At 40.4% G+C, this 15,782-nt stretch overlaps 1 protein-coding gene across 15 annotated transcripts in view; it reads right to left on the bottom strand.

Moving 5' to 3' along the window:
* EPB41L2 (erythrocyte membrane protein band 4.1 like 2) overlaps positions 1 to 15,782 on the bottom strand; it is a 297,090-nt gene that overhangs the window by 30,918 nt on the left and 250,390 nt on the right. For 4 of the 15 annotated variants that reach the window (XM_063443121.1, XM_063443128.1, XM_063443122.1 and 1 more), the window contains 4 exons: positions 14,941 to 15,579; positions 12,479 to 12,514; positions 9,312 to 9,458; positions 386 to 550 (listed from right to left, as the gene is read on the bottom strand). The exons of 2 other annotated variants lie outside the window; for them this stretch is intronic. In XM_063443121.1, the coding sequence (XP_063299191.1) occupies positions 386 to 550; positions 9,312 to 9,458; positions 12,479 to 12,514; positions 14,941 to 15,579 (987 nt within the window). Of the gene's footprint in view, positions 1 to 385; positions 551 to 9,311; positions 9,459 to 12,070; positions 12,134 to 12,478; positions 12,515 to 14,940; positions 15,580 to 15,782 lie in introns of all 15 variants that reach the window. 9 more of the 15 variants (XM_063443124.1, XM_063443132.1, XM_063443127.1 and 6 more) reach the window with 7 other exon arrangements.

The following is a 15,782-nucleotide window of genomic DNA, read 5'->3' as shown; positions in this document are numbered from 1 at the left end:
TTAATATATGTACACTTTCAGCAAAATTGACTTGTTAGTTTTAATAAATGTGCATATGGAATATGAATCCCAATTTTAATGATGAATCTTTCTTAAAGCACATTCAAGGATTGCATTTAACTTATTATATCCCTAAAATGATTGTGTTTGTAGTACACATTGAGGTGGCTTATAGCACAATGGTTGAAAACCACTGCAGTAGAAAGTAGAATTTTGGCCAAATGTCCATATTAAAGCACATTTTTTTTAGACATTAAACCATCTTGAGCTCTTTCCGTATAGTGATACAAGCTCTGTATTTAATTTAAGGTATGGATGGAAGTATGCCAACATAAGAGCAATGTAAAGAAGGGAAAAGGGAAAAAGGAAAAATAAATCAAAGCACCTCAGGTAGCTCTGGGGAATGTGATACAGTAATCGTGTCAGCAGTGTCTGTGTCTTTCAATAGACTGCCCTCTGCTGGCCATTCAGTAGACGAAGTGAAGGAGGATTTCATGTTAGAAAAGCTTTCTTTACTAAACAAAATTGATGTTATCTCTTCTTCAAGGCTCTAGACAAGTTAGAGAGCAGACAGCATTTAGTTAACAGAAAAGAAGAAACAGCAATATCCTACAAGTAAGAGAGGAAAAGTTAAGAAAGTCAAATACAAAAAAAAAAAAAAATTAAAAAAAATATGAGCTTTGTAAATCAATGATGCAGAGCAAGGTGGGATTTGTAGTAAGATCACATAGAAAACCGACAGAAAGCAGCAAGGGCATTTTTGATAGAACCCATAAAGGAAGTAAGACTATTATATGGAAAAACGGTCTCTGGACCAGTAGCCAAATATCCATATTTGTCTTGTTCTGAGAACGCCCAGCAAACCTTAGATGACAGAGACTATGGAATTACCGCGCTTTGCTAGGTCATACAGTTGGGGTTTGTATATGTAACCTAATATAAATGCAATAATAGCTAAAAATGTGTAAAAATCCACTATCCATTACTGTTGAACATTATTTTGTTAAATAATTTTCCATAAACCATAGAAGAACAAAATTACTATGTCACATACATTCAGTTCTGTTTTTGTTTTAAGTGCTTTGGAAGATGTAGTCCACAAAATCTGGAGTGCTGAATGTTGCCTATCCCTGTGCTAGGGTGGGGAGATATGTATTCTGTTAACAGTAACATGATTCCCATCCACAGCCTGAACAAGTGTAACCTCTAGCACTGCATAATGCCAGAAGAACTTGGAGTCCCCTAGTTCAGAACTATGATCCTCCACTTCACAGGCGACAAGGTGGAAGAAAGGGCTAAGGCTGTCAATTATGAACTTCCATAGGCAAGGAAATGTTGTAAGAAAAAAGTAATTAAAGGAACACTAAAGTCACCCAGACTACTCAATGAAGCGGTTTGGGTGCAGTGATCCTGTTATTTTAACTCTGCAATGTACAGCATTGCAGGGTTAAATACAACTCTAGTGGCTGACTTCCTTCAGAAAGTGAAACCTGTACTGGAATCTGCGGTATTTGAATGGAGAAGTGCGGCCGTTGGCCACACATGTATTTCCAATCCATTGGTTTTCTACGAGAAGTGATGGATTGGAGTATATCGCGGACAACATCAGCAGGCATGTTGATGTCTTTGAAAGCAGAGTGGTCAGCTGCAGCAGAATCGTGCCAGCACTGCCAACGAGGTAAGTAATCATTTGTTAACTTATTTCAAATAGGGCGGACAGAACGAAAACAATAGTTTAGAGATTAGTAAACAACAACAACTCTCAGGAGAATATAGATCTGAATAGTAACTTGCACACTTAAAATGAAGTCAATCATTGATGGAAAAGACAAGTGTCTGGACTAGAGAGATAAGTAACCAAAAGCTGAAATATTTAACAAAAGTAAAAGGAATACTCCAAGCACAATCACTACAACCCTGGCACCCTACCAGAGAAAGTAGTCAAGCTGTATGAGAATGGTTAAAAACTTACCTAGAGACGTATCACTAAGCTAACCCTGAAAATATAGGTCCACACTGACTCACTGAGAATACTCATCTTAATTTCTCAGTTAATGTGTGCAGCCTAGTACAGCGGGGCTTAGCTCAATGGAGCTAACAGGAAGCTCCTTGGAGATGCTACTGGTAGCAGGGAAGACGGGGGTTCAGTGTACACAGGTTGATTGTGAGACCAGTCTGACAACAGTTTCATTACTTTCTCTAGGAGGGCACCAGAGTACTTTTGGATGTAGCCACTAGAACAGGCAGTAGTGGCTGTGGTGCTTGGAAAGTATCCCTCATTCCATGCAACAAAGATATCTAAGGCCTAAGGCCCAGCAATCACTGTCATGACATGGTAGGGTCACTCATGACAAGTCTTATGTACACAACACCCAGGGTAGGTGCTACCATAAGTATCAGGAATTAGGCATTTGTGTGATCCACCATTCTGATGTGGTATATTGTAACATGTTCCTCACCACAGGCTAGTGTGGAGATCAAACGATCAGCCCTATGTCTATTTCTATTTCAAGAGAGCATGTGGTTGACGCCTCCAGTTAAGAGGAGGGGTAGAAAAAGGAGGGGAATAGTGGAGTGATATAGAATGCAATGTGGGATTTGTTTAGGAGAAGGATTGCAGGGTGGCAATGAGTTTTGGTGGGGTACAGTAGAGTTGTGGAGAGGAATACGTAGTGAAAGGGGGGGGATTAAATTGTTGGTATTTGAGAATATTTGGTGTCAGGGAAACAATTAGAAGGCTAGGTGACAGAACTTGACACTATAAATTATCTTCATATTTGGAAATAACACTTCCCATGTCCAGCTATTCTGTGACATCTTTACAAACATCTGTCGATTGAACCTGCTAGGTAAGGAGACTTCTGTACCATAGACATGGCTTTGTTCTGTGGAAGGAGGGAAATGAGCAAAAAAAATATTATGGAGATTTGTTTAAGTAGGCACGGAAGATGAAATCTTTCAAATGAGCTCCATTTCCACCCTTGCAAAGTTGGGCTCTTTCAATTGCAATGTTCATAATATTGGTTAATAATTGAGGCTGAGGCTCTAGGGCTTTAAAACAGATATTTTCCTTAAGCTGCTCAAGTGTATGCATTTGGTTTACACACACTTGCTCCCACAGGTATTAATCGGAAGCTGAGAGATGGGTGAATGTGGGGGCCAATTATTCTGGTCGTATCTTTTAAGTATCCACTCGTCAAACAGTTGACATTTTGAAAATAAAATTCCACTATTTTTACTAGTTTATCCTTTGTGAAATTACCCATCCTGAATCTTCAAAGATTCAGTTATAATATGTAGCTGCAACAAAAAATGTAACTACTAGAAAATAAGTTATTTACCTGTTATTTGGCCCACCCTGTATTATGTTTTTGTGTGTGTAATATTATTTAATATATATGTATATCTCAGATGAATGTAGTATCTTGTAATATATTTTTTTTTTTACATTTTTTTTTATAAATCTTTATTTTAGTTGTGCAGGTAGGTACATTGTTAGGTCAAGCGCCACAACAGCGCACACGTTGTGAACATGGTAAACAGTGGCAGGAGTATATGCACAGTTTTTACTGTTAATATTTAAACAATTCTATCTTAACCAATGAGTATGCTTAATAAAATGTAGTATACATGGTAGGTAATGGTGAAACATGAAGGAGTCATGTATGGTAAGACTCGCTCGATTTAACAATTAAGAAGTAACATATAAGGTTAACTTTGAGCACCGGCTAATTAGTGACAGTAGGATTATTCTTTAAGTGTCACCGCTTTAGTGTCATTTATATGATTATGTGTGACTATACTGAAGCGAGGGACATACGTTTTGGCCAGTAACAGCCCAACATGCGATCGGTGAGACAATAATTTACTTTTTGACAGATTACACAGTGTAGACTAAAGCGTATGCAGTCCTATTTCAGTTTCCAGCTTAGCATTAAAGCAGGGTGCCGCCACCAGTTAGAGCATCACACATTCCGCCAACTCCCGCAGTAGACTTAAGTAAAAGAAAAAAAAATAGCTATATACAAGGTTTTATAAACTAGACATTAATATGTTTAACATTACTAGTAGAGTATAGCGTCCCTATAGATTACCCTCGTGTATTGGCAATAAACAGTTGCACCTCTAGTATATTATGATCACAAACTAGTGGTCATGACATAAGGCTAGGAGCTAAGAAACATATGTAGCGTAGGCAGGGTGATATCCTATGGCGTCATTGCATTAATATTAATAACATGGTGACATGGCAATGGTACAAATTTACTATTTACAGCTGAAGCACAGTGACATGCAGTGGCAGTATAAGCAGTGTAGTAGACAGTCTTAGTGTTACTCTAGTCCAAGGGGGCACATATATTGCTCTGTATAGAAGAGCTGTTAAACAGCAACTTGCCCGAGGTCACCAGGAGGTCTCCAGATGATGCAGTTACCGCCAGCGCTGTGTGCTAGCAGTGTCCTCGGTGCCAGGGACTCGTCAACCGATGCCACTATTGTGTTTCAGTAGGTAGTCCTTAGTGTTTGCCAACCCAGTGTCTCCTCTCTCCCTGGTGCTGGTCCAATAAGAGCGTTGGTTCTTTATCTGGGCCAGTGCTGTCAGGTACAGTGTGGGAAGGTCCTGATTCCCCTGCTGGTGAAGGCCTTGCTGACGGTCGACTGTATTGGCATGATATGCTGAGGATCTCTCTTCCGTAGCGTGTGTCGGGATTCGGACTCTTTTGCTGCGGGCCTTGTTAGTGCCGGTCGTTCGCTGTCTCCCTGGTGTGGGCCGTGCGTCTGGGTGCTGTCTCGGCTGTGTGATGCCGCGATGCGTCGGGGGTCCCCTTCTGCCCCGGGGTTGCATGAGGGCTGGTGCATGTAGGCCACGAGCCTGGAGACCGTTGTGGTCCAGGTTCGACCCTTTCGGGGTGGTGCAGGGAATCTTGGCTGGTCGCTTGGGTCTTCGCTTTGCTTTGCTTTTCCCCGCTTGTGTGGCCGGCACCTCTGGGGCTTGCCCCATGTTGCTCTCAGCCCGGGAGGGCCTGTAACGTGAGTGTCGGGAGCTTGGGTGTTTGCGCTGCCCTGAAGTGGACCCTCACTCACCCTTCCGCCATCGGCTCTGGTCGCAGTATGGGCGATTCGGTGTGGCTTCCCCGCCCGCAGGCGTTCTTCCAGCATAACCCAGAAGCGATCAAATATAATAGTGATGGGGTCTTTTGCCTGTTCACCGGTGTGTGGTGCACCAGGTTGATTTCGGTGCTTGTCAGGTTGCGTTGGCTGATAGTGTTCCGCCATCTTGGGTGTTCCCGGCCCCGCATTTCTTCGAGATATCTTGGTGTCTGTCGCTTGGTGCTGGGTTCGGGACACTCCCCTTGGCGGGGACCGGGATATCCCCCGCCGGTCCATAGGGGGGGGGGGTGCATGTTTTACGCTCTTGTGTTGCTTTCAGCTTCTGGCGGGAAGGCGGCCGTCCTTCCCCCGTGCTTTTGCTAGGCCTCATACCGTTGCCGCGGTTCCCGGACGAGACTGGTGTCGAATTTGGTATCGGCACGTACATGAGGACTTCCTCTAGCCGATAGGCTGATTTGCGGGAAAAGTTCAGTGGGTTTTCTCGGGTTTTCCGTCGAGTTTGGATCAGCTCGGCGGGAGCTCCTGTAAGGTGCGTCTGGTCGGGATGCCTGTCCGGCTCCGCCCCCCGTAATATATTTTTTATTGGACAAAAATTATTTTGGAACCTCCCTTTTTGAAGTCAATATCATTTATCAGCAACAGACACATAGAATTCAAAATTGAGTCTGATCGCCAATAGACACCATTTTCACAGAGGGTCGTAAATATCTTGTGTAAGAATCGCAGAGTGAGAGGTGAGAGGAAAACAAAAAACAAACAAAAAAAAAAAAAAAACAGTGCAGCAGATTGCACTAAAAGGAGGAGAATTGGGGGCGGGGCCGGACCGCCATGCAGACAAGTCGCACATAGAGAGAGCTCCTGGAAAAACTCACTAAAACCGAAAAATTAACGATTCCCCACCCGAGAAACCAAGCAAAGACTCTACTGGAGCACCTCTACAAGCACGGGACACAACTTGTTAAGGCATACCACTAATATTTCGGAGGTCGTACCCTGAAGCATCTTTGGGCCTACCCGCGGGCGCAGCCGAGAAGATACGGCCGGTCTCCCGGTTGTGTACACTGCTGTGGCACATAGAGGTATAAGGGACCCCGGTTTCCCCCCCCCCCCCTGCCGTTGAGGGACATCACGGCACCCGCACAAGCGAGAATACCCCACTGAGAAGCACCGGACCGCAGGGACACAGCTAAGATGGCCGCCCATCGTAAACCCAAGCAACGGAACACGCATGCCCAAAATGCCGCGAACCCTCTACAGGAATTCGATCGGCTCTGCGCGAGCCTCTGGGCAGTGTTGTGGGACCGCGGAATGGCTCATAGACTGGCAGTCAAGCTGGTGGCCACGTGGATCCGACCTAAAACACGCCGCCTCCATTACATGCACCCCCTGCGAGCACCTAAACAGGCCGCCATGATACGCAAAGACCGGCGACCCCTTGGGCGGGAAGCGACACCCGGCGACATGGGCAAACACAACGGCCCACGCATACATGTGAGCAAAACCACACAACCTGGTCTCCACACAAGCCACTCACCTGATCCGGCAACCAGAGCATGGCACAGCCTCTATCATCCCCTCCACGCCGCTGCTGCAAAGCGAGAAGCCGCAAAGCTACACACTCCACTTACGGCAACAAGAGCGGACTCCCGGCCCAGAGGTGCCCCTGAGACGAACACTGCAGGCAAGAAACCAGTCACTGCAATGGGCATAGGCTAAATGGAAACCCTCGGTGCCTCATGAGCGAGCACGCCGCAATGGGGACAATCGGCAGCCACCTGTCTATCCTGCCAGCCTTCACCCTGAGGGACAGTACGGGACTTACATTTATCCTTTTGTTTTTCTCCAACGAAATAATTACTAGGCATAATAGTTCAAACATATCTGTTTTCCACTATAACCTCTTAGTATGCACTACTCCTTGCAACCAATGCTGAGATGTCTACCATGCAATGTTTTCCCACTGTGTCCCTCCTTCTTCTATCTGACTTCTTCTATCTGACAAGCATATTTTGTTTTTGCACTAAAGCAAGAATTCACACAATTATAATCCTGGCATATATATAACTATTTGTACTCCACAAGAATGTAATGCCATATGTGTCACATAATCTTACCGTAACGAAATACGTATAAGCCTGTTTAGTTTAGCATGTCTAAAATAATCTACAGATGTTCAAATGTCACCTACATTCTTGTTCCCAAAAAAAAAATTGTGCTGTTTAATCCGCCACACTGTAAAATGCTATGAAAAAGCCTGCAGTTGCTGTTGTGGCTCTGCAAGCCTGTTGTTACTGCATGCACAGCAAAAATAAAGAATTTAAAAAAAAAAAAATGTTTTTTTTCTGTATTTGCCAATAAAAAAATAAAGTATATTTTCCAACCATGAAAAAAAAAAAAAAAAAAAGGAGGAGAATTAACAAAATCTTAATTACACAAATTAAAAATGCACGAATTCACATCCAAGCATACAGATTATGTAGTGGTTTTGGTGTCTTATGCATGGAGGCCTATATACAACCTAAGCATACATATACATATTATTTATAAAGTGCCAATAAATTCTGTAGCGCTGTACAATGGGTGGACTAAGACACAAATTTGTAACCAGACAAGTTGGATGCACAGGGACAAAAGGGGTTGTGGGCCCTGCTCAATAAGTTTACATACTAGAGGGAATAGAGCACAGTGACACAAAAGGTAAGGTTAGGGTATGGATAGAGGGCTAGTAACACCTCTAGTGGCAGTCACACAGATGCCCACTACAGGTGCTTTCTAGTCTAGTACAGCAGTATGCAGCACTGGCCTTCAGCGTCTCCACGCTCTGAATGGAGACTCTGAACGCTCCCCACAGAGGGGCAATGATTAAATACATCTCTATGATGAGATGCTAGCGTGGCAGTTTCCTGCACATGCACAATAGGCTCCCTATGCTTTCCTTGGGAAAGCACTGCATTGGCTGAGATCACCAAGATTGATAATATCAGTCATGGAGGCAGGACCAACCACTGAAAGACTGGAAAGGTAGTGGGGAAAAGACAAGTAAAAACCTTATCACACCACAGAGAAGGGTGCCTGTAAACTATATAGCCACTCCAGCACTATAGTGTCAGGAATACATGGTTGTATTTCTAACACTATAGTGTTCCTGTATGGCATATTTGATCTATTGAAACTTAGTGATCCGTCAAATTGTCCACAACAACCTTTCATCCATGTTAAAAGTTAGATTTGCAGGGACAGGCTTTCACATTGTATTAAAGGACCACTCTAGGCACCCAGACCACTTCAGCTTAATGAAGTGGTCTGGGTGCCAGGTCCTTCTAGGGTTAACCCATTTTTTCATAAACATAGCAGTTTCAGAGAAACTGCTATGTTTGTGAATGGGTTAAGCCTTCCCCTGTTTCCTCTAGTGGCTGTCTCACTGACAGCCGCTAGAGGCGCTTGCGTGATTCTCACTGTGAAAATCACAGTGAGAGCACGCAAGCGTCCATAGGAAAGCATTATGAATGCTTTCCTATGTGACCGGCTGAATGCGCGCGCAGCTCTTGCCGCGCGTGCGCATTCAGCCGACGGGGAGGAGAAGAGGAGGATCGGAGGAGGAGAGCTTTCCGCCCACCGCTGGAAAAAGGTAAGTTTTAAAGACTTTCCAAAGACCCCTTTCCAGAGCCAGGCGGGAGGGGGTCCCTGAGGGTGAGGGCACCCTCAGGGCACTCTAGTGCCAGGAAAACGAGTATGTTTTCCTGGCACTAGAGTGGTCCTTTAATTTTCGGATTGCTTTGAGTTTACAAAAATATACAATTCCAAACACTATTAGCAAATTATAGCTCTGCCAGAGCAACCTGTTTAGCAACACAATGAAAACCAAAAACATTATTTAAAAAAGCAAGTTTACAAAATACATACTGGTAGTTTTATGAATTATATAATTATTTTATGAAGTTTATTTATGGTTTAACAAACTGTTAATAATAAATAATCTGCTTTTAGAAAAATATCTGCATAATATAAATTAAATCTCAGCTAAATGTGTAAGCTAACAGTTTAGTAGAATGATTATCACAGGTTACAATGTTAAAATATTTCTATTAATGCCATATTAAATTTCAAATAAAAGGTAACTAAACATATATTTGGTAACTATACCCAAAGTATCAGTCTTAATACATTTAAAGGAATGCATTAGAACATATGAGCAGACATACCCCATGTGTTTGAAGCGATAAGGGAGCGATACGTCGCTTTTCCCATTCGTTTGGGCGTGGCTCAGGTGTGGATTCCATGAAACTGCGTTTGAGCTCACTAATGCTAGCCTGATGTTTCAATACTTCCTCCTGTGACTTATCCAGATCCTAGCAATGAACAAGTAGGATAGAGCTCGACACTAACGCAAATCTGGTTTAAAACAACATTAAGCTCCTCAGAGCTGGAGCGGATTAAAAGAAATGTCTGATCTGAACAGCCAGTGTAATGCATAAGTGTATCCTGTACAAAATAACATTTTTCAGATTTAGAAATGTGTTTATATAAAAGACAGAACATGAAAGGGTATATGTAGTCTTTATGAAAGCTGGAAGGAACTTGTATAACTAATTTAGCTTCCAGATTGGGAACTTATACACCTTATAAAATATTTATCAAACCAAGGCCTTGTTTGAATATTGTTGGCTAAAATATAATATTTTTGTATAAAAGTTTTCCAAAAAAATATCTTTATTAAAAATATTTTTTTTTTAAAAATCTTCAAAATATTAAATCATTTAAAACTCTTATCCATAAATGAAAGCCTTTATTTGAGTAACAGATTAATTTTGCAAATTATAGCATAAATGCTAATTAAAGAGAAAAGATGCATGTAGGAACACCTACTGAAACATATAAGCAGTTTCTACACAATGATGGTCACTGTTTAAAATCGAAGTTGCCTGTAAAGGCAACATTTACTTTTTCTGTGTATTTTTTGTTGTTGCAGAAAGTAGTTGTTTTATGAAACCTGATTTTTTTTTTGTTTGTTTCAATATTTAAAGGGACACTTGCAGTGGTTCCGGTGCTGGCCCTGCAGCCTTAGCACTGTAAACACTGCCTTGTCAGAGAAAAGGAAGAGTTCACAGTGCTGGCTAGTTACACCTCCAGTAGCTGTTACTCAGACGGCTACTAGAGGTTGCTTCCTGTTTCAGTGCTGCACAGTGTGAAACACTGGTGTTCGGTGTCTACACGCTCCACATGGAGGTACTGGAGTTCACCATGGAGATGCAATGATCCGTTGTATTTCTACGAGGAAATGTTGATTGACAGCGTGGCATTTTGCAGCACATGTAATAATCTCAACTACAAGACCGGTGGAGAGTGGAAGAAAAGGGGAGCAAATTACCCATAAATTTCCAGAGAGATGGGGCCAGAGGCCTAATTCCAACTCTAATTCCAATCCCATTCCAACTCTTTAGTGCCAGGACTACATGTTTGTATTCCTGACACTTCAGTGTTCCTTTAAGGAAAGTGTAATAAGAAAATGAGGGAAAATAAATACTCTAGAATAAATAAGAGTACTGTAAACTTAGATTCTGATACAACTGTTTAATTAGCTTTAAGATTTTGAAAGTTGAACAGTGATTGGATTTAAGAAACAAATGTGAACTATGCACATTAGATGTACCATTTTATTTATATTTAATACTATGCAACTTTAGAATTGCAGCAATACCATAAATCTTCTAAGAACTTCAGATCAGACATTTTTCTACAACGTAAAAGACAAAATTTGTTAAAATGTCACCAGAGTTATATTTCAAACTTTGCACCTCTAAATACTTGTGCAACAAAATTTCCAACCTCACTCATGGGGGGGAATTAATGTTGAATTATCTAGATCAGTGCAAAGCTTGAGTAAAACATTCATCTTATGTTTAGTAGGGTTATAAATATTTAATGTGACAAACCGCTAAGCTGCAAAAAGCAATGCATTAGTCAGATTATTAGGACCTGAAAAAGTCACACGTCTAAGTAAATGAGGATAATGTATATAAAAGGAAGAAAGAGGGGGGAACAAAAACTAGAGGAAACAAAAAAAAACTCTAGTTTAACTGTGACACGGGGATTGTTGGACAGCCCAGTTGACATATTTCAAGTTCTGACAAATTATTTTAAACATTTATTTTTAGTCTAGATAATGAAAAGCAAACCAGACTTATTACATATTTCAAAGACTGCAAATTTAACATTTTAGGTGTGTTTTTAATAGTTTATTGCTTTGCAATATGTTTCAGGAAGAGTTAAAGAGGAAATCCTGAAGAGCTGCCATTTTAAACTTAAGAATTAGTGATGGTCTATGTGTAGTCGTAAAGATCTTGTCTTTAAGCTTTCAATCTGTAAAGTCCTACTCAATGACAGCGTGTCTGAATAGTGCTAAATAGACAGCACATTTCATGCTGGCATGGGGTATTTACAGGCCAGATTATTGGCATAACAGGACATTAGTCCTCAAGTTAAGGGTTAAGTTAAATGCATTGGGTGTTCGCTTTAAGAGCAATATATCAAATAACATTATATAAATCATATGCTTGCTCAATTATTTTGAACAAAACAAACCATCATATTAAAGTTGCAGAATATGCATATATGCATCTATTCAGCAACAACAGCTGGCACTGCAGCTCTCCTATGGTACCTACAATTCACTTTATTGACACTGTATAAATAATTATAGCAAAGCACTGTGTATCAATCATGCACACTGAACTCTATAGGGCTGCTTACTCCCAGATGCCACACTGGAAAGAGAGTAAGGAAAGTATCTCAAAAGTAACAGCTTACAGGTACAATACAGGTCACAACATGCAAAATATCTGACAGTAGAGATCCAGCCCCATGCATCTCATGCACTGTGCCATTAACTTTGGCTTGCGAGTGATGTCCCAAACCCTTGCAGCCTTGGCAGCCCATGAGAACACAACACATGTATACAAACCTCCAACATTAAATTGCTATGTCTGATATAAATATTTTCCCCTTCTATTCTCAAGGACTTGTTCTGCGAAAAATTAAAGTTGAAAATGGAAAAAAGTGCAAAATAAACAAAGCTTAAAGCAAGCAAATCTTGGTATATGGAAAATGAATGGTAGCCAGGCTTCAGATAAACAGTGAAACAGGTCAACTGACATAAAACTTTTTTAGATAGTATCTCTAGCTCTTAATTTTCTTTCAGATGTTTGAATGATAAATGTGTCACACTTTATTTGATGCTGGCAATCAATACCAAAGATGAGGAGGAAGACCACTAAGCACTATATTTCCTAGAGACCACTACATTATAAACCTTCTTCCAGCTAGATGGCACAGGATGCAAATTACAGCAAGCAAGAATGGCAATCAACACCTGTTGTGTTTGGCTTTCATCCTCTTCTTTTTCCACCTGGAACCGTGCAGATTAAATGGCCAACAGTGAAAGAAAGAACTGTTAGTGCAGACCAAAAGGGGCAAGCGACATGTACAGGAAGAGATGGTATTCTTACAGAAAACCTCTTTCTCAGCGCCAACAATGTGGTCAAATGGTTTAGATACCATCTGGCAAAAGATAAATGGGTTATGGGCTCCATATCACTCAATGAGTTCCACCAATGAGGATATTGCATAACCCAAGTCAGATCTCACAATTTATTCAGCTTATTCAAATCACACAATTTGTTTAACTATCAACCTACAAAGGGTAAAAAGTATAATAATGAAATGTATTTGATTTAATCACTATGCAATGCAAGCATTATAACTTATGTTATAAGGGGTGCAAGAAACCATGAAAAGGAAATTGTGTTTCTTGTTTTTGTCATTTGTTCTCTGCAGTTCTATTGAAAAAATTTCTAGCAGTCTTGATTGTGTGTGTGTGACTGTCCACAGACCGTGCTACACAGTCAACGGTTATTGTAAATTGTGGCAAATATTAATGTTGCTTTCATAGACACTCTTATAGACTAGTCCACATGAATAAGCCTTAGCAAGGATAGCCTGAAGGTAGTGCATCATGTTGCTTGCAGTCATAAACCCCTGCAGTGCCAAGGGAAGCTATTACTGCACTAGATGTCTGTGCATTTTACTTTGCTGAAAATTTGAAATGAAATATTGCTAGCCAGGGGCTGATTGAATATTTATAACAGCTTACAGTTTAGGGAGATGAATCAACAGTGCATGGTATTAATAATGAGACATTGATATACCTTTAAAATGGCACATGGGAGATTACCGGTAATAGATGTACGGATATATTTATGTGTGTAGGTGTAAATTAAGATGATACAGACCACATTAAATTGTCTAGTATCAGCAGAAGTAAGGTATAAAAATAAAGAGTGGTACTAACCACACCTATTATTTTCTCAAGAAAAAGCAAAAAACATTTAATTTCTTCACATATGTATTTTTCACTACTCTAAATGAAATAATTACCGTAGTCCATATATTAAAAAAAAAAAAAAAAAAAAAAAATCATGGTAAAGATTTAGGAGTGAGAAGCCAAAATGTAACCCTGTACACTGCACCTGGCAATTATTCCTGTAACCGAACCACATTTATTGATTGCTCATCATAGCACAACTGATCTAGACTTAAGGGAAATCAGGCTTTGCAGAAAGGTGAAAAAGCTTGTATTTGTTGAATACCTAATGCTGCGAAACTCACGGTTTTTGACAACTCAATACTAAACTATATGTAGACGATGACAAGTAAAGCCAATAAAGAAACCTCCCACAACTGCAAACTTTTGTACATACAGTGTATTTTACCACTGAAATTAGTGGGACAAATTGTGGGTATATTGTAAATAAGTTAAATCATTATTTTGGCGTACTGTTGGCAGGGAACTGAAGTGCAGAATGCGTGCGTGTCTAGGTCTCTAACATAAGACCCGAGCACTTCTATGGGAGAAATAATTGGTTTATGTTGGCAGGACAGGGGAGGATCAAAAACTTCTACATAAGTACAATGGACTCCTATTCAAAAAAGAAGCGCATGTTCTATTTTATAAAAATATTTATTGTTGCTAAAATTCAAAGAAATTGTGAAGGGCAAAAATGCACCTGGAGTGTCCATTTTAAGAGGCCTATTCTTTTTACATTCTCTAATAAATGGATATGGTAAAGTACACTAAGTTTTCTGGTGGCTGTTCTGAGAAAGGTTTTCTATGATCTTGCTTTTTGCATCATGGAGGTCTCACAAATGACCTTGCTGTCCCATCTACCTTAGTAATTCCTCATATAACTATACAATGCTTCTCTAGGAATAGTTTCTGAATGTTATATCATGATCTGTGAGATCTCCAGTGCCCAATGAAGCAAGAAACAGCATTACCAAGTTGGTAATGTCATATACAGTAGAAATACCATTTTCTAAAATAAAATAAGTACATGTACAATAACAAGGCAATTTGTTTAAGAAGGGTGTAAAAAAACATTGTGTTTTATATTTTGCTATACACCATACTGGACAGGTTAAATTATCATATAGAGAAGAGGACCCTCTCTTAATTTTAGCACTTTTGTATTATTAGAGTTATTGTTGTGGAGAGAAATTAATTCATAATGCTTCTAAATGGGCTTAATCCATACATGTAGCTCGTCACTTTTATGGTAAAAAAAAATAAATGTAATATATGTAATGAATAAGCAGACAACTTATTATATAAGGAAAACGCCTGCATTTTAGCGCATGATTCCCTTTAATTGTAGCAGTTGTTAATCAGTACCATAGCCAGGAACAAAGTAGTGTTCAAGGTTAAGTGCATATTTAGCAATACACAGAAGTGAAATCTAGGTGCAAGTGGCAACTTTAGGAAAAAATGTTACACACCTTCTCTTCCTCTGCTTTGTCACTGAGGTCATAGTCATTAAAAGAGCCCAATGAAGTCGCCTTAGGCTCCAGGTAGCAGAGAGACAGAGCAAGAGGAGGGGAAAGGGTTAATGCAAACAGAAGACACTGGGAAGCAGAGAGCAGCAGCACAAATATGAGCAGAAGGGACGGGATGAATGAAGGAGATGTGAGAGGAACATAATGGCGGACAGCTGTAGGGAGGAAAGAGATGCAAACCTCGGGGAGACTGGGAAAACTGATATAACCATCCTCATCAAGTAAGGAAGGAAACTTGAAGGGAAAGAAGTTATAAAAGCTGAAATAAAAAAAGCCACATTCCAGAGGCTTACACTTTATAGACAAATGGTTAGTGTGACAAGCTGGAGCAATAAAATGTCTGCCTGAATCACAGATGGGCTCTGGTAAAGTAGCTGGTTCATCCTGAGGTGGTAATACATTCATACTCCAATCTACAAAAGTGAATTCTACAGCACTATAGCACATGTGACTTTGTTCATCCAGTGCCTCCTCAGATGTATCTGAAATTTCTGAACACATGTCCACCTCAGGAATGGCTGGAAGGTTTGCTGAAATGGTATGATTGCAGTGAATAGGTGATAATGAGCATGAGCGATTTAGCTATACCGACCCATCCAGAAACAGGTGAATATGCGTGTTCATTTAATTATTGTTTACAAGAAAGTGAGAAGTACGTGCACGCCATAGGACCAGAGAAAGACAAAAAGATAGAGAGAAATTATTAGTCAGAGATACGTTTAGGCAAAAATATCACTATAAATGCAAACAGATTGTTACTCAAAATTAGATGAGGAATTTAAGCT

This window comes from Pelobates fuscus, chromosome 2 (genome assembly GCF_036172605.1).
Source record: "Pelobates fuscus isolate aPelFus1 chromosome 2, aPelFus1.pri, whole genome shotgun sequence".
NCBI classification, from domain to species: Eukaryota; Metazoa; Chordata; class Amphibia; order Anura; family Pelobatidae; genus Pelobates; species Pelobates fuscus.
This window is presented reverse-complemented; position numbering and strand designations above follow the sequence as displayed.